Source organism: Dermatophagoides pteronyssinus, unplaced genomic scaffold, assembly GCF_027571235.1.
Source record: "Dermatophagoides pteronyssinus isolate colony J.1.1.1.1 unplaced genomic scaffold, Derpt_VIB-CSIC_2022.12 sq0013, whole genome shotgun sequence".
Classification (NCBI taxonomy): domain Eukaryota; kingdom Metazoa; phylum Arthropoda; class Arachnida; order Sarcoptiformes; family Pyroglyphidae; genus Dermatophagoides; species Dermatophagoides pteronyssinus.
In genome coordinates this window covers 459,459-481,124 of record NW_027461537.1, presented here as the reverse complement: position 1 = coordinate 481,124, position 21,666 = coordinate 459,459, and the positions used below count along the sequence as shown (strand labels likewise).

General features: G+C 28.9%; 6 protein-coding genes and 1 long non-coding RNA gene across 11 annotated transcripts; 4 read left to right on the top strand and 3 right to left on the bottom strand.

Annotated features, from left to right (window-relative positions):
- The first annotated feature begins 448 nt into the window (after nucleotides 1-448).
- LOC113790749 (uncharacterized) lies at nucleotides 449-4,389 on the top strand. The gene is made up of 10 exons (XM_027340450.2): nucleotides 449-638; nucleotides 2,335-2,392; nucleotides 2,472-2,618; nucleotides 2,675-2,806; nucleotides 2,881-3,030; nucleotides 3,107-3,640; nucleotides 3,700-3,816; nucleotides 3,870-3,995; nucleotides 4,061-4,183; nucleotides 4,249-4,389. The coding sequence occupies exons 1-10, from the start codon at nucleotides 486-488 to the stop codon at nucleotides 4,263-4,265; spliced, it is 1,557 nt and encodes a 518-aa protein (XP_027196251.1). The 5' UTR covers nucleotides 449-485; the 3' UTR covers nucleotides 4,266-4,389.
- Nucleotides 4,390-4,970: 581 nt separating this feature from the next.
- On the top strand, nucleotides 4,971-6,444 carry LOC113790750 (uncharacterized). The gene is made up of 3 exons (XM_027340452.2): nucleotides 4,971-5,412; nucleotides 5,488-5,952; nucleotides 6,024-6,444. Exons 1-3 carry the CDS (start codon nucleotides 5,088-5,090, stop codon nucleotides 6,287-6,289), a joined length of 1,056 nt encoding a protein of 351 aa, XP_027196253.2. The 5' UTR covers nucleotides 4,971-5,087; the 3' UTR covers nucleotides 6,290-6,444.
- Nucleotides 6,445-6,526: 82 nt separating this feature from the next.
- LOC113790840 (smoothelin-like protein 1) lies at nucleotides 6,527-7,569 on the bottom strand. 3 transcript variants are annotated; one of them, XM_027340547.2, is made up of 4 exons: nucleotides 7,362-7,569; nucleotides 7,142-7,223; nucleotides 6,814-6,965; nucleotides 6,527-6,749 (listed from the first exon to the last, which is right to left on the bottom strand). In XM_027340547.2, the coding sequence occupies exons 1-4, from the start codon at nucleotides 7,364-7,366 to the stop codon at nucleotides 6,623-6,625; spliced, it is 366 nt and encodes a 121-aa protein (XP_027196348.2). In that variant the 5' UTR covers nucleotides 7,367-7,569; the 3' UTR covers nucleotides 6,527-6,622. The 3 variants fall into 3 exon arrangements, with proteins under 3 accessions (XP_027196348.2, XP_027196349.2, XP_075677999.1); XM_027340548.2 differs by having other exon boundaries at nucleotides 7,142-7,208; nucleotides 7,362-7,563; XM_075821884.1 differs by lacking the exon at nucleotides 7,362-7,569 and having other exon boundaries at nucleotides 7,142-7,305.
- Nucleotides 7,570-8,518: 949 nt separating this feature from the next.
- LOC113790839 (uncharacterized) lies at nucleotides 8,519-9,871 on the bottom strand. 2 transcript variants are annotated; one of them, XM_075821882.1, is made up of 6 exons: nucleotides 9,848-9,871; nucleotides 9,452-9,517; nucleotides 9,306-9,381; nucleotides 9,031-9,210; nucleotides 8,678-8,968; nucleotides 8,519-8,607 (listed from the first exon to the last, which is right to left on the bottom strand). In XM_075821882.1, exons 2-6 carry the CDS (start codon nucleotides 9,506-9,508, stop codon nucleotides 8,525-8,527), a joined length of 687 nt encoding a protein of 228 aa, XP_075677997.1. In that variant the 5' UTR covers nucleotides 9,509-9,517; nucleotides 9,848-9,871; the 3' UTR covers nucleotides 8,519-8,524. The 2 variants fall into 2 exon arrangements, with proteins under 2 accessions (XP_075677997.1, XP_075677996.1); XM_075821881.1 differs by lacking the exon at nucleotides 9,848-9,871 and adding an exon at nucleotides 9,638-9,789.
- A 1,604-nt stretch (nucleotides 9,872-11,475) lies between these two features.
- LOC113790838 (3-phosphoinositide-dependent protein kinase 1-like) lies at nucleotides 11,476-14,521 on the top strand. Its single transcript, XM_027340545.2, has 5 exons — nucleotides 11,476-11,920; nucleotides 11,986-12,175; nucleotides 12,237-12,381; nucleotides 12,439-13,435; nucleotides 13,579-14,521. The coding sequence occupies exons 1-5, from the start codon at nucleotides 11,849-11,851 to the stop codon at nucleotides 13,972-13,974; spliced, it is 1,800 nt and encodes a 599-aa protein (XP_027196346.1). The 5' UTR covers nucleotides 11,476-11,848; the 3' UTR covers nucleotides 13,975-14,521.
- LOC142645508 (uncharacterized) lies at nucleotides 14,414-15,014 on the bottom strand. Its single transcript, XR_012846633.1, has 2 exons — nucleotides 14,769-15,014; nucleotides 14,414-14,671 (listed from the first exon to the last, which is right to left on the bottom strand). It is a non-coding gene; the product is annotated as an uncharacterized LOC142645508 (long non-coding RNA).
- Nucleotides 15,015-15,017: 3 nt separating this feature from the next.
- On the top strand, nucleotides 15,018-21,242 carry LOC113790837 (NAD(+) hydrolase sarm1-like). 2 transcript variants are annotated; one of them, XM_075821879.1, is made up of 10 exons: nucleotides 15,018-15,111; nucleotides 15,214-15,492; nucleotides 17,012-17,181; nucleotides 17,240-18,922; nucleotides 18,972-19,148; nucleotides 19,212-19,572; nucleotides 19,651-19,762; nucleotides 19,942-20,131; nucleotides 20,360-20,481; nucleotides 20,560-21,242. In XM_075821879.1, exons 2-10 carry the CDS (start codon nucleotides 15,294-15,296, stop codon nucleotides 20,807-20,809), a joined length of 3,264 nt encoding a protein of 1,087 aa, XP_075677994.1. In that variant the 5' UTR covers nucleotides 15,018-15,111; nucleotides 15,214-15,293; the 3' UTR covers nucleotides 20,810-21,242. The 2 variants fall into 2 exon arrangements, with proteins under 2 accessions (XP_075677994.1, XP_075677995.1); XM_075821880.1 differs by lacking the exons at nucleotides 15,018-15,111; nucleotides 15,214-15,492 and adding an exon at nucleotides 16,085-16,351.
- Nucleotides 21,243-21,666: the final 424 nt, after the last annotated feature.

Sequence of the window (21,666 nt, the reverse complement as noted above, 5' to 3'; positions counted from 1 at the left end):
GTTTTTCCACATTGAATTTACATTCAGTTCAATGAATAGAATAAAATCGTTTTATTTTGTTTTCAGGGATTCGTTGACCATGTATTATTTGATTGCCCCCATTATTATCTTTCACAATCCAATAGTGACTGATAACAAGTTTGAAATGATGACAATTTGATCGATTCGATCATTATTGAATGATGATGATGATTTAGGTCGTCTGTCTTGAAATCTAGATACGATTTTTTTTCGCTATTTTAATATTCGATCAACCATGAATTTGGAATTGAAAATGAAAAAAAATAGAATAAAATAAAATGAAAAACACTGAATCAAACAAATCACGATGGCACTTTGCAGTTTTTTGTTTGAATGATATGAATGGGATTTTTTCATTTTGTTGATGATGTTTAATTATGCTTTTTTTTCAATTCGATTTCATTTAATTTGATCATAGATTTTTTTTTACCTTGAATAATTCTTACGTGAAATATAAGATAAAAATGTCGCCTCTAATAATTCAACATATGAAAAGAAGGTTTCAAAAAACCAAACCAAAAACATCAATATCATCTAATATATCGTCACCTTTATTTTTTGCATCATCAAATTATCATTCGACAATTTTAATGGCCATCATCATACAGCTATTGATTGTAAGTAATAATTCAATTCTTATTATTTTTTCAGAAAAAATTGTTGTATTTTTCTATGTATGCAAGACATTTCAGATCTAAATCAAAGAAAATTTGTATTTTAAGTTGAACCAATTTTACATTTTTCACCATCAAGTTTGTTTGATGATAATGAGAATTTGTTGAACAACCTAGATAGAATTTAGTTTATCAGTAGGATATTGTTGTTGTTTTCAATAAGCATGTTTGTAACTCGATAGACAAATTGGCCTCTGGTCATTGAATGATTTGAACAAGGACAAGAAATATGGCATAGAAACATTTTGGATTAGATTAAATTAATTAGATTGAAAATTTAAACTAAAAAAAATTCATTATATCCAAATAACAGATATAATAATCATTGGAATTCAACCATGTTGCTGATGATGATGATGAGTTTTTCAATCATCTTATTTACACATGCACCTAAATACAATAATTGCATCGACCGAGTTATTCAATTTACAAACATTATGATTTTAACGGATATCGTTTTTTTTATTGATTAACCTTGATCAATTATTTTTAATTACAGTCTTTTATTTCGATATAACAAAAAAATTTTCAATCATTATTATTATTGAACCGATATGATCGGTTGTTATTATTATTCGAACGAATCGCGATTTTTTTTATTTTTCAAATTACTCCACTTCAGGATAAAAATAAAAAAACCCACCTTGATTGCTTTGAGAGTATTGAAAATTAAAATTATAAATGAAAAAAAAACGGAAATTTCAGGTTCAAGGTCCATAATAGTGAGGATCATCTGAAAAAAAACGAGAAAAAATATTTTTTGAAAATCAAAATTCATGTTCATCATAAATCATTAATAAGAGGTTGGCTTTTTCCACGAGGATTTTTTTTCTACTTTTCTCGAGTTATAAAATTTTGATAACAGTATCCTTCAGTATTTTATGTTTGACATTCATGTCAATCAATATAAATACCAATTACCGTAGTTTATTAAAAATGTTCAATTTCGTTGCCAAATTAATCCTTTTGGCTATAATTTCTTCAAAATTGCAATGCATAACACACAAGAAGTTTGTTCACGCGATCAAATTTTATTTCATTTTTTTGCACTAAATAATCTTTAAATATATAAAATGAGGAACAAACAAAGTTGATGATTTCGTATGATTATCAATCCTTTCGATGTTTCAACAGTTTTTTCTCGGTGTTTTTTTAAAAGCCAGGATAATTATCTTTTTTGTGACTGACAAAAAAAAACGCGGAAATTTAATCCGAATTTATTCCTCATTTTTTTGACATTGCAATTTTAAAGAAATTTGATTGAAACAAGCACATCTATGTGTATGTGTGTGTTCCATAATTGATGTAATTAGAAATAAAATTCAGCATGATTTTTAACATGAAGGGTACAAGTAGAAGAAATTTTTGAAAAAAAAATTATTAATCATGATTATAATTTGTTTATTTTTATTCAATATTATTGATGATAGAAATGATTATAATATATGATGATGGACAAATCAAATTAATCATTAGTTTAAGATGTTCAAATGATGATCAACAAGTGTGTGTTGAATGAATGATATGTGTTGTCATTTTTTCAAAAAAAGTCCAAACAAAATTTACTACAATTATGTTGTTCAGTTTATAGATTTAATCGATTGACTTGAATAATTAGAATTTTTTTTAATCGATTTAGATTTGTCTGAATATTGCCAATAATTATGTGGATGCTTTTGATTATTGGCGCAAGCTTGGTACGTTGATTTTTTTGATTGTTTTACAGATTTTCATTTAATCAAGCTATTTCTTTTTCCATCATCGTCTGAAAACAAGGTCCATTATCACCTGATTTAAAGCTTGGTACCGAGTGTCGTAATTCTTTGGAATGTTTATTGTTTGTACCGAATAGTCAATGTGATTGTCATATTTGTAAATGTCAACCGTATCATATTCTTTACAATCAAACCATGTGTTTACCTGGTAGGTGTAAGATTTATGTCTTAAAAATTATATAATTTTTTCCAAAAAAAAACTAGCATCATTACTTGGATATGCATGCAGTGTAGATGAGCAATGTACAGCTCGTGTATCAAATGCACAATGTACCAATGGATTATGTCAATGTGAATCAAATTATCTTCCACTTCGTCGTGATAAATGTTTACCACGTATGTTCGATTTTTTATGACCATCATCCATATTGCTTATTTGTCTTGATTTTTTATTTGTATGAGATATTTAGCTGCAATGGCCGGTGATTTTTGTTTAAATGAACAACAATGTCTTATGGGAAATCGGCAATCGAAATGCAAATATATTATTCCACGAATATATGGTAAATGTCGCTGTTTGGATGGTTTTTATCAAACTAAAGATAATCGTTGTTTGCCAAGTAAGTTTCATTCTTTAAACGAAAAACAAATGAACAATTTATTTTTTTGTGTTACCAAATCACATTTTATTATCAGATTTACAAAGTTCATGTAATAATTCAAATGAATGTCAACAAGTGACACCGAATTCCTATTGTGCTAATTCATTGTTTAGCACGAATAAATGTCAATGTAAACCCGGGTTCCAGGAATCAAAAGATCATCAAACATGTCGACCATTACCAACAACAACAACTACGACTACAACGACTGAACCACCAAGACAGATTATCACAAATGATGATTTATCACCAAATTTTATCGATGATAGTTTTAACGAAGAAGAAATTTCATTTGAAGATGAACCGCAAATTCGTAATGCAAATGCTGTTTCATTGGGTAAACATTGTAATCATTCATTCGAATGTCAACTCCGCGATCCATATTCTCGATGTATCGATGGTATTTGTGATTGTATTAAACGTTCTGATGAATGTAACGCACTAAAACCGGGATGTCACGCCGATACATTTCAATGTCGTAATGGACAATGTGTTTCTTGGTATTTTGTTTGTGATAAAAACAATAATTGCGATGATGGTTCTGATGAAAATCAATGTGAACCATATAGTAAGTTTGTATCTAAATTAAACAGAAATTTTCATCCTTAATTTCGTACTTTCAAAAAGATTGTCCGAAAGAAACATTTCAATGTAAATCTGATGGTATCTGCGTACCGCGACAATCAGTCTGTAATGGAAAATGGGAATGTTCAGATGGATCGGATGAGGCTCTTTGTCATAAAGGTTTGTCATTCTTATGAGAATTCATCGAATTTTTCATTAATTAAATTTATTAGGAAATTCTTGCGATAGTCAAGCCTGGCAGTGTAAATCCGGACAATGTTTACCTCAATATGCATTCTGCAATGCCGTTTCCGATTGTCTTGATGGTAGCGATGAGGATGAAGAAATCTGTGAAAGCTGTATGTTTAATAAATTCTAATTTTCGAAATATTTACTGACCTTTGTTCTTTTTCGATCAATTTAGCCATGACTTGTCCAAATGGAACCTTCACATGTTCGAATCGAATGTGTCGATCAACGGCTATTCTATGCAGCGGTGTAGATGGATGTGGAGATAATAGTGATGAAGAACGATGTGAAGTTTGCTGTAAGTTTTTTCGGTAATCCTTTTTTTCGGTTTCTAAAATTTATGAACTTTCTCTAAAAAATTAGACTGCCAAAAACCATGATACTCATTAAGATATGGGACGATTTCTTGTGAGAGTTTATCATCGCCATATAAATCATCCTGATCATTGGATAACAATTTTCATTGCCTTTTCTCATCAATTCCTTAATTTATTTTCATCTTTGTCATTACTATTCATTGTATAATTAATTGAAAAAATCGCATGTTTTTTTTGTAATTCCTAATATGCTTTGCCTTAATCTATTACAAATTCGAGTCATCATGATTAATGAATGATTGACCAGTATGGTCAAATTTTGATTACTCAGATTGATTGATTTATTTTTCAGAATGTGTACACTTTTCTTCATGAATGAATCATAATGAATTTTTTTTTTTGTAAATATAATGCGATACATTTATTCTAAATATTTGAATGAATTGTGAATGAGATTTATTTTCTATCATGATTAGGCTATCGATAAACGTGTGGATGAGCAATCGCTTAATTCACAAATAATGAGTATGAAATTGATATTTTTGAGCCATAATCTACTATTTATGAGTAATATGAATTCGATTTTTAATAATCACATCCATGAAAAAAATCCACCTCATTCATGATTAACTTATCAGTTAGTCACAAAACAGTGTGTTTGTGTTGTTCATGGATGTGATGTTGGTACTACCAGAACCACTACAACTGAATACAATAGCATTTCAAATGACGTCGTTAGGGTTATAGCAAATATATAAAAACTTTTTTGTTTGACCACAAATCATATCATTCGATTCATGATCTTTCTTCTCGCTTCATCATTCAGCGAATTGTCTTCTTTTGAAAATCATTATTTTCCGACAAATTTAACAGTGAAAAATTAAAATGGCCGATTTTTTCAAAATCGATGAGGTGGATTCATCCTTCGAACAACAACAACATTCTCATTCATATATGGTCGATATGAATTCTATTTTAATTGATAATAATAATCCAATTATTGGAGATGTAACGACAGCAGCAACAGCAGCAACAACGACAACAACAATGTCGACAACATATCATTTATTATCGAGTGTCGGTCCAGATTATTACCTGAATAATTGTTCTCAACCAAACATGGTTGAATTTTCAAATGTCAATCCGGTGTATGATGAAAATGACGATAAACAAAGTGACAAACATTTTATTGACTCATTCAATTTACCAGGTATTATTTTTCATCTTTTTTTTTCTCTTTAAAATAATTTCTGATCAAATTTTTTTTGTTTGTTTGAATCTATAGTTGATCTCGGTACAATTTCATCACAGCCTTCGGCAACCAATGGACTCGGTCATTATTATAACGAAACAAATAATTTGAATTATACACCAATTTATTCAAACTATTCTCAATCATGGCCAGATTCATCTACTGATTCTTCGAATTTTTCTGCATCAGCAAACATTTTAGATTCATCAATCCAAACACCATTGGAACAAACACAATATTATCCTTTCAATTATATGGTTAATATTCCTGGACATCATTTGCAATCAAGCGCTACAAACGAATGGAATAATTATGATAATAATAATGATTTTTCATTCTCAAATGCTTATGTGACTCCATCCTCGGTTTCTTGTGTTTCATTATCGGAAGCAAAATCCACAGATGACAGTCCAAAACCTGAACCGGTTCAGCCTGAACAAAACAAACAATCATCAATCAAGGTCAAAACACCTATCAATCAAAAGTCTAATTCTAATCGTAAGTTTTGAAATTATTTTTTTTTAAGAATTGAATTTTATTTCATTGTTATTTTTTCACTGAATATTTAGCCGATGATTTAGCGAGAAAACTTGAAATGAAACGTGAAAGAAATCGTGTTGCTGCACGTAAATGTCGAAACAAGAAACTTCAACAAATCGAAGAATATGAAAAAAATATTGCTATTCTACAGAAAGACATAGAAAAATCTGAAGCTGAATTAAAAATAATAAATGCTAGAAAATTCGAATTACGTGCTGCAATTATGAATGCATTAAGTTCAATTCCATTGGTATGTCCAGAAAAAGCAATAATATTCGAACAAAATAATCAATAATCATCGTTCAACAAATAACTATTTCATTTACTAATCATAATTAATTAATTGATTGAGAATTTAATTGGTAAGATTCTATATACTTAAATTGACTTGCTTATTCAACGAATTTGTGCATTTTTTTCTTGAATAAATAAATTTTCCACTTATTTCAATTGTTTTTTTTCTATTGTTATTGTATTACAAAATTCTAATTATAATGTTTCCAACAAAAAAAACTGATAAAATAAAATAAAATTATTAAAAACATGATTTCTTTTTTTTATTGATTTAATCAAAAAACAAAATGATTAAAACAAAATAAAGAATAACAGAAAAGAACAAAAGATACAATTAATTTTTATCATGTAATTTTCGATAAATAGCCTGCATATAAGTGAAAATACATTTAGGATCCGGTTTATCTTTGGCAGCCAACATATCATCCACTTCGATCATTGGTGGAACATCAATCTTATCTCTGAGAAGAAAAAAAAATCAATTCAATTGTTAATTCAATGATGCATTAACAAAATATTACTCACTGAATAGTGTTAAAGGCAAATGTAAGATTTTCTCGACGATTATTAGGATCAAGTTTATCAAATTCAAATGAATCGGGAAAAAAATGATGAATCAAAGCACAGAATGCCATACCATTAGCCCAACTACTTGAAAAATTTTCAATGTTGACATTCTATACATAAAGAATAACAAAAAAAAATTTGACAATGTTAATGTTGGAGGAGAAAAAAAATATTTCCATATAAAATGCTTATTAGACATTCTATCACAAAGAATATGAGGCGAATGATCATTAACCAAAAGATCATTGTTGATAATTGACATAAGCAATATTCATATATAAATTACCTCATAGCCTCTGGTTTTGGCTTTGCTCCATCGAAGCAACATGTCTTTGATCTGGGCAGGAGTAGGACTGTTGTTTAGGCATCTCAACATGGATGCAAATGATTGATGAATAAAATGGATTTTTTTACATGGATGAATGGTGAAATGTGAGAATAAATAGTAAACATCATTTAGGAATTTGCTGTTATTTTTTTAAATTGTATAATTTTTTTTTACTTACGGCATTGTAACTTTTTTTTTTTAAATTTTAAATAACAAATTTCAAATATTTTAGAAATCGAAAAGTTCTTCACCAAAGTGAATTGTTGATTGTTGAAAATGAAAATGATGAACTGAAGAGAAAATTTCGGATTATCATCAACCAATCAAGAATATTCAAGTGATGATTATTTAAGACAACTTGCTCGTAAAAAAAATTCTCATCGAATTAATAAAAAAAGGGAAAATGAAGGAAAATAAAGCAAACATAACATTGAAGAATTAGTAAGGATTGAATCCGACATAAAATGGCAATTCATTTTTGGTATTATTATCAACAATTACAATGATAACTGATGGTTGGTGTGAAAAAACAACATGCGCAAACTTATTATTACGCGGATCATTCATTAAAATCCGATGCCAACAATGATCAAAACAAGAAAAGTATTAGATCAAGAAATAAATATATATAATTCTATTTCGGGTATCATCAACATCATCGAAATAGACATTTATCAACATTTGAATAAGAAATGATTGCACAAATCAACTAATTTTCATATGGCATATATGAAATATATCATCATCATCATTTGGTTAATATCCAATAGATTTTTTTCCTTTTCGTTACACATTCTGTCATTCGAAGTCAATCCATCAAACAAAATTCTGTATATTACACCGATATTTCTCAATAACAATAATAATAATAATAAAAATTATAAAACAAATGTAGTTTGAAAAATATAGAATTCTTTCTGTTTTCTTATTGTTTTTTATTTCTTATTTAATTAATTATCACGTAAAATGTTGAATGAATATATATTTCGTTGATTGACATTTTGAATTTTTTTGTTTGTTTTTGTTTTAAAGGAAAGCTCAATTGTATTGTATTGTTTGTTTGTACTCTTTGTAACAACAATGTCAATGTTAGATGCGAAAGAATCACGTAATAACAATCAAATAAAAAAAAGAAAGAAAAAAAAATCAAAATGGCAAAGAAAAGAATAAAAATATGATTCACTGTTGTAATTGATTGATTGATTGCGGTTGAGACAGAGAAAATAAAATTCCATTTTGATAAATTTTGTATTTATCATTCGTATAGACTACTTGAATTTTGGCGATGTGGGCAATGATTTTTTTCCGGCATAGATATCAATCCTCTCCTTTTGCTTTTTATTATTTGCTCGTACCATCTCTGAATGATGTTGTACCTACAAGTTTTTTCAAACGTGGATCTTCTTGTATTTCATTTGGATCAACTAAAATTAAATGAATAAGAATTAATGAATGAAAAAAGTGTTAATTATAATGATAAATCTATATAATTACTGTCATATCGTTTTAATTCTTCAAGTACAACTTGTTTAGGACCGGCACCTTGTCTTGATACATAATCATATGCTTTCAATAAACGTTTTTTATCTTGTTCGGCTTCTTGTTGTCGTTGTTTAATGAATTGTTGTGCTGGATCATCTTTGGTCGTTGTACCAGCAGGTGAAAGTGAAGCCTTTGAATAAGATTCAAGAATTTTTTTCTTTCGTTCTTCGGCACTACGTTTACATTGTTGGAAAACATCCTCAATACCTTTGTCGATTATACTTGGTGATGATGGTGGTGTAACTATATGTGATGTTTTTAATTAAGCCCTCATGAAAAATCATCTAAGAAGAAGAATCACTTACCTTGTCCGGTTGTATAGATACCAATGTCCATTGTTTTTTTACCACCGGCCGGTGCTGATCGTGCCATTTGATCATACATGGCCAATGTACGTGCCTTATGTTCAGCTGCTTTTCGTTGTCGTTCTTGAATCATTTCTTCACGGCTATTAGTTAATCGTTCCAATTTTGCATCTCGTTTGGCTGTTGTGAAATTAACATTTAAAGGAGGAGAATAACAGTATAAATAATGGAAGATTTACACAAAATTTTTTTCTCAAAAAAAAACAAAAACCAACCTCTTTCAATTGCACGTAATTCTTGCATACGTCCTCGAATCGCTTTCCGATCATCAATATCTTCAGTCTGATCCAACTATGTATAGTGTTTTTAAAAATGTAATTCAAATAAAACCTGAATATTGAAAAAAATACTCAATACATACCAGATTTTGAAGAAGATTCATATCGGTAAGTTCATCGAGATTAATTTCTTGTTCCATTTTAGGACCCTATTTACAATTTGTAAAATAAGAAAAAACAAAAATTAGATAATTATCAAATGGAAATTAATTTTGAAAATCATTAATAAAAGTAATCATAATTCAATCATAAATAGGAACGATACATGCCATTCCGTATGATTTTTTTTAAAAAAACGTTATTTCAAATATTGACAATGTTTTTTTTCACCCAAATGAAATCAAATGATCTTGAATAGCAATGAAAGAATTTCACTGAATAAATGAATGACTTAAATTGGATGAAAATCAAACCTCCTCGCATAGGAGAAAAAACCGAGTGTGTAAGAAACGGGGGAAAAAAACAAGAATATTACTTACACGAAAAAATAAAACAAACAAGAAAATATAAGATAAGCCAATATGGAAGAAATATTTGCTGGAAGAATGTGTTTGTGTGTTTTAATAGGGAAAAAATATTTATTTTATTTTTTTGTAAAAAAAATTTAGACGAAAAAAAAACTAAAATTAAAATATTTGTCTTGAAAAACGTACACCGAAACACAGCAATCGTGTTTTTTTTTGGTCGGATGGTAAAGTTAATTAAATGGAGATCATCAAAAAAAAACGGTGACAAAACACATTGTCGTGGTGGATTTGCCATTCAACAAGGATGGCAAATATTTTTGAATTTTGTCTGTTTTCGTTGTTGATTCTGTATGTAAAGAATTGTTAGTAGCGACACCGGGCGTTATTTCTTTTTTTCCTGAAATCGTATAATCGGTTATTATCTTTTGGTTGGTTGGTTTGTTGGTTGACAGAATGCATGCAATAATTATATGGAATTTATCATAATAAATATAATCAAAAAGTGTACATACAAATAAATAAACATTTAAGATGGTGACATGATAATTATACAGAATATTTCTTTTTCTTTCTTAAGTTTGTTCATTCACATTTCAAAACCTAAAAATACCTTTTCTTCTTCTTACTTCTTCAATGTTGTTGGATGATTTTTTAGTTTTCTCCGATTCTAAAATGTTGAAATCATTGAAAGGAGGATATAAATGAATATTTTAGAAAATTCATGTCTGTATCCACTAGCGAAAGAGAATATTTCAATTCTACATTGATTCTATAAGATGTTGTTGTTGTTGTTGTTGTTACTGTCTGTTGATATGTTGCCAATTTTATTTATTTGCTTACAATTCTTTTAGTACAGTTTCACAATTGTTTGTTTGTGTGAATATCAGAAAAAAGGCGGCTGAAGAAACTGAAACAAAAATTATTATTTTTTTCTTGTCGAAAAAAACAGATCCAATCTAATACGAATGAAATATTCATTGAAATTCATAATTTTCAATGATAAACTATTGTTTGTTTGTTTTAATTTCATGAATGCAATTGATTCAATTTGTCAATAGGAGAAAAAAAGGATTTTTTTTCCTGTCGACACATTTATATTCTGTCATTGAACTTTTGATGTTGATCTTGAACATTTTTTTTTATTTTCATTCAATTTGATTATTCAAATCAAATCGGATCATCGGATTATATATTCTTTTTCTTTTTCATTAATCATCCTGAACGAAAGATTCTTTATGCATGTTAAGAAAAAACAAAAACAAAAACAATGACAGGAAAAATGATTTATTTTTTCATTTGTTTTTGTTTTTGTTTTTGTTTTTGGCAATGGATAATAGTATCACAGTAATTTTCATTTGACAAAAAACAAAGATGAAATTAATAATAAACTAACAAATCAAATTGATAGAATCTGTTTTGTTTGCAATAATTATCATTATTGAATCATATCGTTAACATAGAAAGAAAAATGAATTGAAAAAAACTTGAACAAATAAGAAAATTTACCGAATCAAAAATTTGATGAATATAATAAAAACCGCCATAGATTTTTAAATTTGTAACGTTGTTTATGAGCAAATCTTGATTGGTCATCTGTTTTGCTTTGTTTTGTTTTTATTTTTTATTTTTTGAGGATTTTCAATCATTTTTTAGATTATGTTGTTTTTTATTCGATTTTTTTGTATCTAATATTTTTATTGATGTACATCGAAATAGTCTGTACGAGGTTCAATTGCTCACCCGTCATTTTTTTTCCAAAATACATCGCTATTGATATACGTTTTTTCCCAAAAAAATTGAAATCTTTGGAAAATTTTTCATTTCATCACTATTAATATTGTTTTTTTCAATAATTATAATTGTTTGTTTGATATTGGTTTTTTATAAATCTGGTTCATCCAAATATTTTCGCCCACCAAAGGACCACACAATATAAATACATTCGAATACTCGACGTTGATGTGTGTTTATTGTGGTTTATCATAACCATATTGAACAACATAGCGACGAATAATGGACACTGCCAAACGTTGTGCCGAAGATTTTGTTTTTCACAGAATCATCGGTGAAGGATCATTCTCAGTTGTATGTAGTGTTTATAGATGAATAGTGTAATCCATTTCTTTTAATCTGTTGTTTTCCGATTTAAGGTTTATCTTGCTCGTGATGTTCATACAAAATGTCTATGTGCGGTGAAAGTATGTGAAAAATCGCATATTCATCGTGAAAAGATGCAAAAAGCAATCCTTCGAGAAAAACAAATTATGAAATATTTGACGGAAAAACAATCGAAATTTTTCATCAAATTATTATCAACATTTCAAGATGATACCCGATTATGTATGTCTATTCCATTTTATAATTTGTTTCAATTAATAATTCATAATTTTTTTCAAATTAGTTTTTGTCCTAAATTATTGTGTGAATGGTGAATTATTATCATTCATCAATCAACGTGAGATATTCGATCATAAAGCCACATTGTTTTATGCAGCCGAAATTCTTTTAGCTCTTGAACATCTTCATCGTTATGATATTGTTCACCGGTATGTTTTCTCATGAATTTCAATTCATTTCGTATTCATATATGAATTCCATTACAGTGACCTAAAACCTGAAAATATATTACTGAATGAAAAAATGCACATACAAATCACTGATTTTGGTTCGGCATTCTTCCTAAATGATCCAACGGGTGAAAAGAATGATCCATTCGAAGCCAAATACTCACAACAACACCGTGGCCGTAAAAATTCATTTGTCGGAACAGCACAATATGTATCACCGGAAATGTTGACCAATAAAAAAATAACCGGCATGTGTGATTTATGGGCATGGGCTTGTATGCTATATCAGATGATCACTTCATCACCACCATTTTCCGGTGGTAATGAATATAGTATTTTTCAGAAAATACAAAATTTAGATTATAAATTCCCGGAAAATTTTCCCGATGATGCAAAAGAATTGATTCAATCAATATTAAAAATTGATCCTACACAACGTCTTGGTGCTGATGACGATGTTAAAAACAGTGTTGGTTATATTTCCATACGAAATCATAGATTTTTTAATTCATTAAATAATGATTGGAATCTACTTGATAAACAACCTCCACAGCAATTATTAGCCGTTGCTCGTAATGATACATCGATGGAAGAATTATGTGCTGAATTTGAATCAATGAATTTATCCCCTGGTTTGAATGAAAAACAAATCACTCGGCTACTTTGTCTTTCATTGCATCAAGAATCTGATTCATTCAAACCTAACAATGCCAATAATTGTGATAATACTAAAACGACGACTAACAAACGTAAACATATATTGGATATATCGGCCAAAGAGTTTGAAGAACGTTTACGTAAACAAAAAGAAACGAACAAATTCCATCCGTTTGTCGAAAACAATCTTATTATAAAGCAAGGTTTGATCGATAAGAAAAAAGGTTTCTTTCCAAGACGTCGTATGTTCCTGTTGACAACAGGACCACATTTATATTATGTTGATCCGGCCAATATGGTTCTTAAAGGTGAAGTTCCATTCTGTAAGGAGATGCGAACTGAAGCGAAAAATTTTCGTAATTTCTATATACATGTTGTGAGTATATATTCATTTTTGTTTGTCAAATAATGATAGATAATTGCTCAATCTTTTTTTATTTATCGTTTTTTCTGTTTTTTTTTCATTATGTTCCGGCACGCCTTAATCATTATAATAATGAAATGGTATATATTTTTTAGCCAAACCGAACGTACATTCTCGAAGATATAACAAATAATGCACCCGGTTGGTGTGAAATAATAGACGAAGTGAAAAAATATGCCTTACAAGATCAATTAGCCTCTACCGTTACAACTAACGCTGGTGATGATGATAATAGCTTACATAATCAACAACGACAATCATCCAAATTACCGGATCAACAGAATATGAATAATGGTCTAATGAAAATCAACAACAATAATATTAGTAATATTAATGTCAATAGCAATATCAGTAGTAATATAAAAAAATCAAAAAATAGTCTTTTCAATTTGAATATCAAAAAAATGACTGTCGCCAATACGGCCGCCAATAATCATAGTACAACAGCAGCTACTACTGCCGAAAATAGTGGTGTTAGTGGTGGTAATTAAGAATAATGGATAGGAAACAAATTTCGAAATTTTTAGATAAATGCAAAAAGAAAATTCTTTAATTAATTTTCATTTATCATTATCATCATATAATCTTCATTATTAAATCCCATAATCATTGGTGATAAGAAAATATATTGGAATGATTGGAGAAAAAAGAAATTGAGGAATTTTTTTTAATGAATGGGTTTCATTAAGCTATTTTCTAAGATAGTTTTATCTTATTGTTTTTGTTTCATTATTTTTTTCTTTCGATTATGTACCACAAAGGAAATGTCCATAGCATTGGCATGGATATTGCACAACAACAACACGAAGAAAAAACAAAACAAATGACTGAAAATCGGTTCTATAATTTATTTCATTTTTTTTAATTATTATGTATTGTTTGTTTAAAATGTTTTTTTTCTTGATTATCAAACACTTTACACATCCAACATTACACACACACACAAACATTATTATCATTTATTTCATTTAATATAAAATATGCTAATTATCATTATATATGGATCGAATAAATAAATAGTGAAATTTTTAAAAAAGATTTTAAAAAATTGGATAATTTATGTTTGTACGGATGTTGTTTGACCGCGAACCACAAACCAACAATTATGATGATGATGATGACCAAATATGGTTATTGTTTTTTTCCGTAATGATGATGATGATAATGTGGTTATGCTATCTGAATTCTCTGTTATTAATTGTTTAAATTTAAAAAAAAACGATAAAAAAAGATAACAAATCGTGACAAATTCAAATAGACTAATTCCTGTTGATTATTTATTTACCGATGATGATGATCACTTGACAATTTTGATGAAATTGTCATTGATTTGATTTGGTGTTAATGATGATGACAATGATGATGATGATGATAATAATCGTATGAAATATACATTATGTTATTTACAACAAGATAGTAGATAAAAATATTTTATTTTTATCAACTTGTTTTTCTTTTGATTGCAAATCCAAAAAAAAAAAACGTTGCAATTTTGATAATTGGAAACAAAAGTTGTAAAGAGATTATAATTGTAGATTTTTTTTGATTATAACAATATGAGTATTTTTTTCGGATGTTTGATTTTGATATTGCAATCATGTCACAATTAAAATCATCATCATCATCGGGTATTGTCTTGTCTATAAAGTCATTTTTTATTTTATTTTTTTGAATTTCATTTTTTTATTCATTCAAAAATTTACTTGAAAATTCATATAATAATAAAATAGAAAGAAGGGGTGGATTCTAAAAAAAGAATATATTGTTTGCGTATAAGTGTTTTGGCTGGCGGGTATTGAATGATGACATCATGATGACATCCGACAAACAGCAGCAACAACAACAACAACAACAACAACAGGAAAATAATGATGAACAAGAAGAATTATCAAAGAAACGAACAAGATATATACGAACAACAGCTAAGATAAAAAAATTACAAGAAAAAATTGCAACAACTTATATTCAAAAAACATCATCATTATCAACTTGTAGACGAACATTATCAAGTAAGTAGAATTGGAATAAATGAGTGGTGAGAAAGAAACGAAGAAAATAGAAAACGTGTACAAAATTAGATTAGCCATACAATAATAAATTTATTTTTCACTTTTAATACTTGAACGGTGTAAGAAAAGAGACATTGAATTTTTTTTTCTTGTTCAATATCATTATGAACAATCTATGCAACCAGTGTGTGTGTTCTATGTGTTAATTAATATTTCGGTACATGTTTTATAAACAAAGAAGAATCTCGATTCTTGATGCGTATTCATTGAAATGAAAAACGAATTCGAAGTTGAAATATAATCTGAATAAGAGAAAAAAATGAATAGGTTTTCATTTACTGCATGAATAATATGCATAGATTCGACAAATGAAAAAGTTTCGTTTATATTCTTGTCAGCCATCATTATCATCAAATGAATTAAGAATGAATGTGAAAGAAATATACAAATAATAATTGTGTGCAAATGTGATCATATCCATCACCCATCCATCTATTCATCCATCCATCACTAACGATGATTATATTATCTTGATTATTCAATTATCTAAAAATCGATTGTTCTTAAAACATTTTTGATTGATACATATAAATATGTGTGTGTGTATATGTGATATTTTAATCTGTCCATCAAAATAAAAATATTCGTATCGAAAGCAAGAGAAAAAAACCATAAAAATAGGCAACAATCATCAATATTCATCATCGAAGACTATTTAAAAAAAAGACAATGAAAAAGGCATTCAAATCGGTATTTACTGTCGGTGGAAGCGGCAGCGGTGGTACGGCTAATAACAGCAAAACCGCAACCAAAAATGCCGATTATGATGATCAACAACAACATAATCGACAACAATCAGGTTGAATTTTTTTTTCTTTATTTATTTTATTCTTTAAGAAAAAACAACATTCATGATTCTAATATAGTTCATCTCTTTATTTGATCGATTGATTTTTGTTTCTATTCTTATTTTTGGATTCAAAAACAACAATAACAAAAAAACAATCGGAAATAAACAATAATAACAGAGTTTAAAACAAAGTTTTCATTCAAAATTCTCAATAAAAAATTTTTCTCTTGACAGAGATATTTAAAACATAGTGGATTTGTTGAGCTTTGTTAAATTCTTTTGGTTGCTTTATTCTTTGTTGTTTATATTATCGCTATATTTAGTTAGGTTATGTCTTATGTCTTATTCTTATTCTTCTTCTTCGTCGTCGTCGGAAATTCTTGATGTGTTCATGTCCGTACCGCTACTTGAAAGAATGTGAGAAACAAAATTGTGATGATGATCGAGAACCGTCAACATCAACAACAAAAAACACTTGTAGAACTTGTGAAGAAAATAAAAATCTAACTTATTGAAAGTAACGGGAGGTTTTTTATGGACAATCAAATGAGTGTGTTGAGTGTGTTGTTTTGTTGTCGTTGTAAAGGACAAAGAAGAAAATTAATTAAAATTAAATTTGTAATTTTCAATGTAATTCTTCTTATTTTTATCATATAAAATTCTCTATAGATTTAAATGATCAACAATCAAACGAAGCACCAATCATTACTGAATGTAATAGTGATTCTGAATCACCAACACGCCATAATAATAATAATAAAGAATCGAATCCAAAATCATTATTAACAAATTCAAAAATGAAAAATTCGGATAGAATTTCCGAAATCTATTCACGACAGGTAATTTTTTCAAAAAAAGGAATTGCATTAACTTTCATTGATTTATTTTTTTTTATAGCTATCTTCATCCGCAAACAAATCAAATTTTATGAAACATTCATCGAATAGCCGTAAATCTAGCCTAGATCAAACATTTGATTTCAATAATAACAATAATAATGATAATGCCGGTAGTACAGTAATTATACAACCAGTTGATAGTGATGGTGAAGATTCTTCATCACCATCAACATCACCATCATCATCATCAGCATTATCACCAGTAGAACGATCAAGTGTTATATCGCCAATATCTAAATCAAAACATCGTATATTATCATCATCGGATGCATTTAAAGCACAAAAATCAACCACATCTAATCAAGAGATGCGTATGCTTATGTCGAATGATTCAAAAATTGCTGAAAAAAGTTCCATTTCTGCAATGAAGGCAAAAATGGAATCAAATGGTTTTGCAGCATCTAAAATGATTGCAGCAAAAGAAGATCATAAACAAATACAGATTGGTGATACGGTTATGAAAACACAATCATCATCAAAATCAAGTTCAGCATCCATGACAATGTCATCATCGTCAACAACTACAGCAGATAATATGCTTAGTTTCGGTGCGGAAAAAAGCTCACGATCAGGATTATTATCAGCTAGTAATCGTAATAAATCCGGTGGTCATCATCATTTTAATTTATCATCGGCTAATTCAAAATTGAATGAATTATTACAATCAATGTCACCGAAAATGTTAACATTTTCTAGCGAAGTCGATATGGAATTTGATGAATTAAGTTCAATTGCTAGTACGTTTAAAAGTCCAATCATATCGAAAACAGAATCGATCAATATGAAAGGATCGATGAATAAATTGGAAAACAAAATGTTAAATCTATGCAAAGAATTGGTTCAAAATCGAAATAATGTAGACATAATGCTGGTGATGACCGATATGATTAAAAAAGCCTGGTCAGTTCCACAATGTGGTTATGATCTGGGATTCAACATGTCCAAAACGATTCGAGAAACAGGAGCATTAGAAGCATTACTTTGTAACATTGAATCTGATGATGATTGGAAGGTACAATTTTCTAGTATACAATTGTTGGAACAATGTCTTGTTTCAGAAAATCGAGATTATGTTGTTGAACATGGTCTTGAAAAAGTAGTTTGTACGGCCAAAGAATGTGTGAATAAAAAACAAGTAGATGAAGTGGTCGTCGGTGTTGGTATTCTTGAACATTTATTCAAACATTCAGAAAATACTTGTAAAGAAGTGATCAAATTAAATGGACTTGAAACAATTCTTTTTGAATGTCGAAGTACAAATATTGAAACATTAAGACATTGTGCATCAGCATTGGCTAATCTTAGTCTTTATGGTGGCCCAGATAGCCAGGAATCGATGATCAAATTGAAAGCAGCCATGTGGTTATTTCCGTTGGCTTTCCATAATGATGATAATATCAAATATTATGCCTGTTTAGCTATTACGGTACTTGTTGCCAATCAAGAACTTGAAGCCGAAGTTATCAAATCCGGTACTCTTGATCTTTGTGAACCATTTGTAATGTCACATAATCCAGAAGAATTTGCCAAAAGTTCAACATCACACATACATGGTCAATCAAAGAATTGGTTAGCAAGATTGGTGCCCATATTGATGAGCAAACGAGAAGAAGCACGAAGTTTGGCCGCATTCCATTTTGCTATGGAAGCCTGGATTAAAAAAACTCAGGAACAAACCGAGGTAAATCATTATCAAATGGGAAACAAATTTAGATATCTTTTTTTCATAGATATTCAGGGAAATAAACGCAGTTGATGCATTGAAAAAAGTAGCCAGTTGTCCAAATGCAATTGCATCGAAATATGCAGCACAAGCATTACGTTTGATTGGTGAAGAAGTTCCACATAAATTATCACAACAGGTACCACTATGGACAATCGAAGATGTTAAAGAATGGGTTAAACAGGTTCGGATAGTTTTTATTCATGTTGATCAGTAAGAAAAATTCTAACAATTCATTTGACATTAGATTGGATTCGGATTATATTGTCAAGAATTTGAAAAAAGCCGTGTCGATGGTGACATATTATTACAGCTCAATGAACATATGTTACATGATGATATTGGTATTATAAATGGTATTCTACGAAAACGTTTTATGCGTGAATTGGCCAATCTTAAACAGATAACCGATTATTCAAGTTGTGATCCAACAAATTTAGCTTCGGTATTGAATAATCTAGGTCCTGAATATACAAAATATACTTATTCATTATTACATGGTGGTATTGATAAAAATACATTAGCCGTAGCAACGGATGATATGCTTATTGCTGAATGTAATATTGATAATACAATTCATCGAATGAAAATATTGTCCGCAGCCGACGGTTAGTTTTCTCATAATTTTTTTTTGTCTGTAAAAATTGACATGTAATTTTTTCTGGTTGTTGTTACTGATGATTTAGATTTGAAAAAATGTCAGCCAATAGTCGATTCGACCAAAGATGATAATGATCCAAATAAAACGTTGGACGTGTTCATTAGTTATCGAAGATCAAATGGTTCACAACTGGCGAGGTAAGCTTCAATTTTGAACATTTGATAATAATCCGATTAACGGGGTGGTTTTCCTTTTTTTTTCTCTTGTCAAATTTTTCTTTTCAACTATATTTTTTATTTTTTTTTTGCTGGTTCTGTTACATCCACTACCACCATTACACATCATTCATTTAAAAATATAATCTACTTATTATTAGCTTATTAAAAGTCCATTTACAATTGCGTGGATTTTCAGTTTTTCTTGATGTTGAACGTTTAAAAGCTGGTAAATTTGATAATAATTTATTGAATAGTATTCGACAAGCAAAACATTTTCTATTGGTTCTCACGCCAAATGCTTTGGATCGTTGTATTAATGATGATGAACAAAAGGACTGGGTTCATCGGGTATGTAATAGTTTGTATTATGATTTGACTTTATACTTTTCAACAACCGAAAATCAATCAATCAATCGATTGTATTTTGCCCCAAAAAAAAAACTAACATGGTTTCTTTTCATTTTTCTTTCATTCATACAATGCGAACAAAAAATGACAACCACAAAAAAAAATTTTAGGAGATTATCTCATTTTTATAACTGACAAAAAAAAATAACTTTTCTTTTTATTGAATAGGAAATTGCGCAAGCATTATTGACCAAATGCAATATAATACCAATAATGGAATCATTTCAATGGCCAGAAGCGGATCAATTACCCGATGATATTAAACCAATTTGCCATTTCAACGGCATAAGGTAGGCGATAAAATGAAACAATTATCCATTTCATTTGATTCCTAATTTCTCATTCTTTTACACTTTTATTCTCACTAGATGGATACACGATTATCAAGAAGCTTGTGTAGATAAACTTGAAAGGTTTATGCGTGGTGAATATCAAAATAGTAAACAATCACAAGATTGTTGTCCTGGATCAACAACCGGTAGTATTAGTAGTGGATCATATCGTTATGGTTTACCACATGGACTACCACCTACACCAAATACACCGGGTATTCGATCTCCAAGTCAACAGAGACGTAGCTGTTCTGTTGAAAATGTTCGCCATCAATCAAATGAATAATAATAAAAAATATTGGTCATCAAACACAGAAGTGCCAATCCTTCTTCTTCTTCGCCTTTTACGTCAATACATTATCATTTCACCTCAATTTAGATTTTATTTTATTTTTCATCTTGATTATTATTATTATCATTATTATTTAGGTTGTCCCATGTCGATTGATTTGAATTTTAATTTATTATTATTGTTATTGTTGTCTCTTTTATGCTATGAATGTGATGACAACAGAATCATAATGATGAATGAAATAGAATTACCATATATTCTTACCATCTGGATTGTTCTTGTTGTTGTTTCGTTTCCAACCGGTATTGTCAATTCAGCATCATTATTATATTTGTATTCAAAGCGCGCACCATACATTTATAAACAAACGAATTTCCATTTTTGGGTTTTTATTTCCAGAATAATAAAGAAAATTCATTTGTTGTTCCTTTTTTTTGTATACTGTTTTTGTTCATCATTGTTGATGATTATTATGATGATAATGACGATTTTAGTTTGGTCAAAATGATGATAAATGATAAATATTTATGAGCAACTACAAAAAAAACCACCGAAAAATAAAACTATCACTGATTGATGATTGAATTTCAAATTTTTTTTCATTACGAATCGATTTACTATGATATTCATTAATTCAAAGAAGATATATCACACAATAATGATGATGAAAACATACGGATACAGATATCGATTGTTTCATCAAATCGTCCATCTTGAAACGGTAAAACATTTATTTCATTCATTGAAATGTTTTTCGGGTAAAGAAGAAAAAAAATTAAAACCGGAAAAAACAAAGTTTGTCAGTTTTTCTTTCTCGTAAATTAATGTAAATGTTTTTTATTTTTCTATTT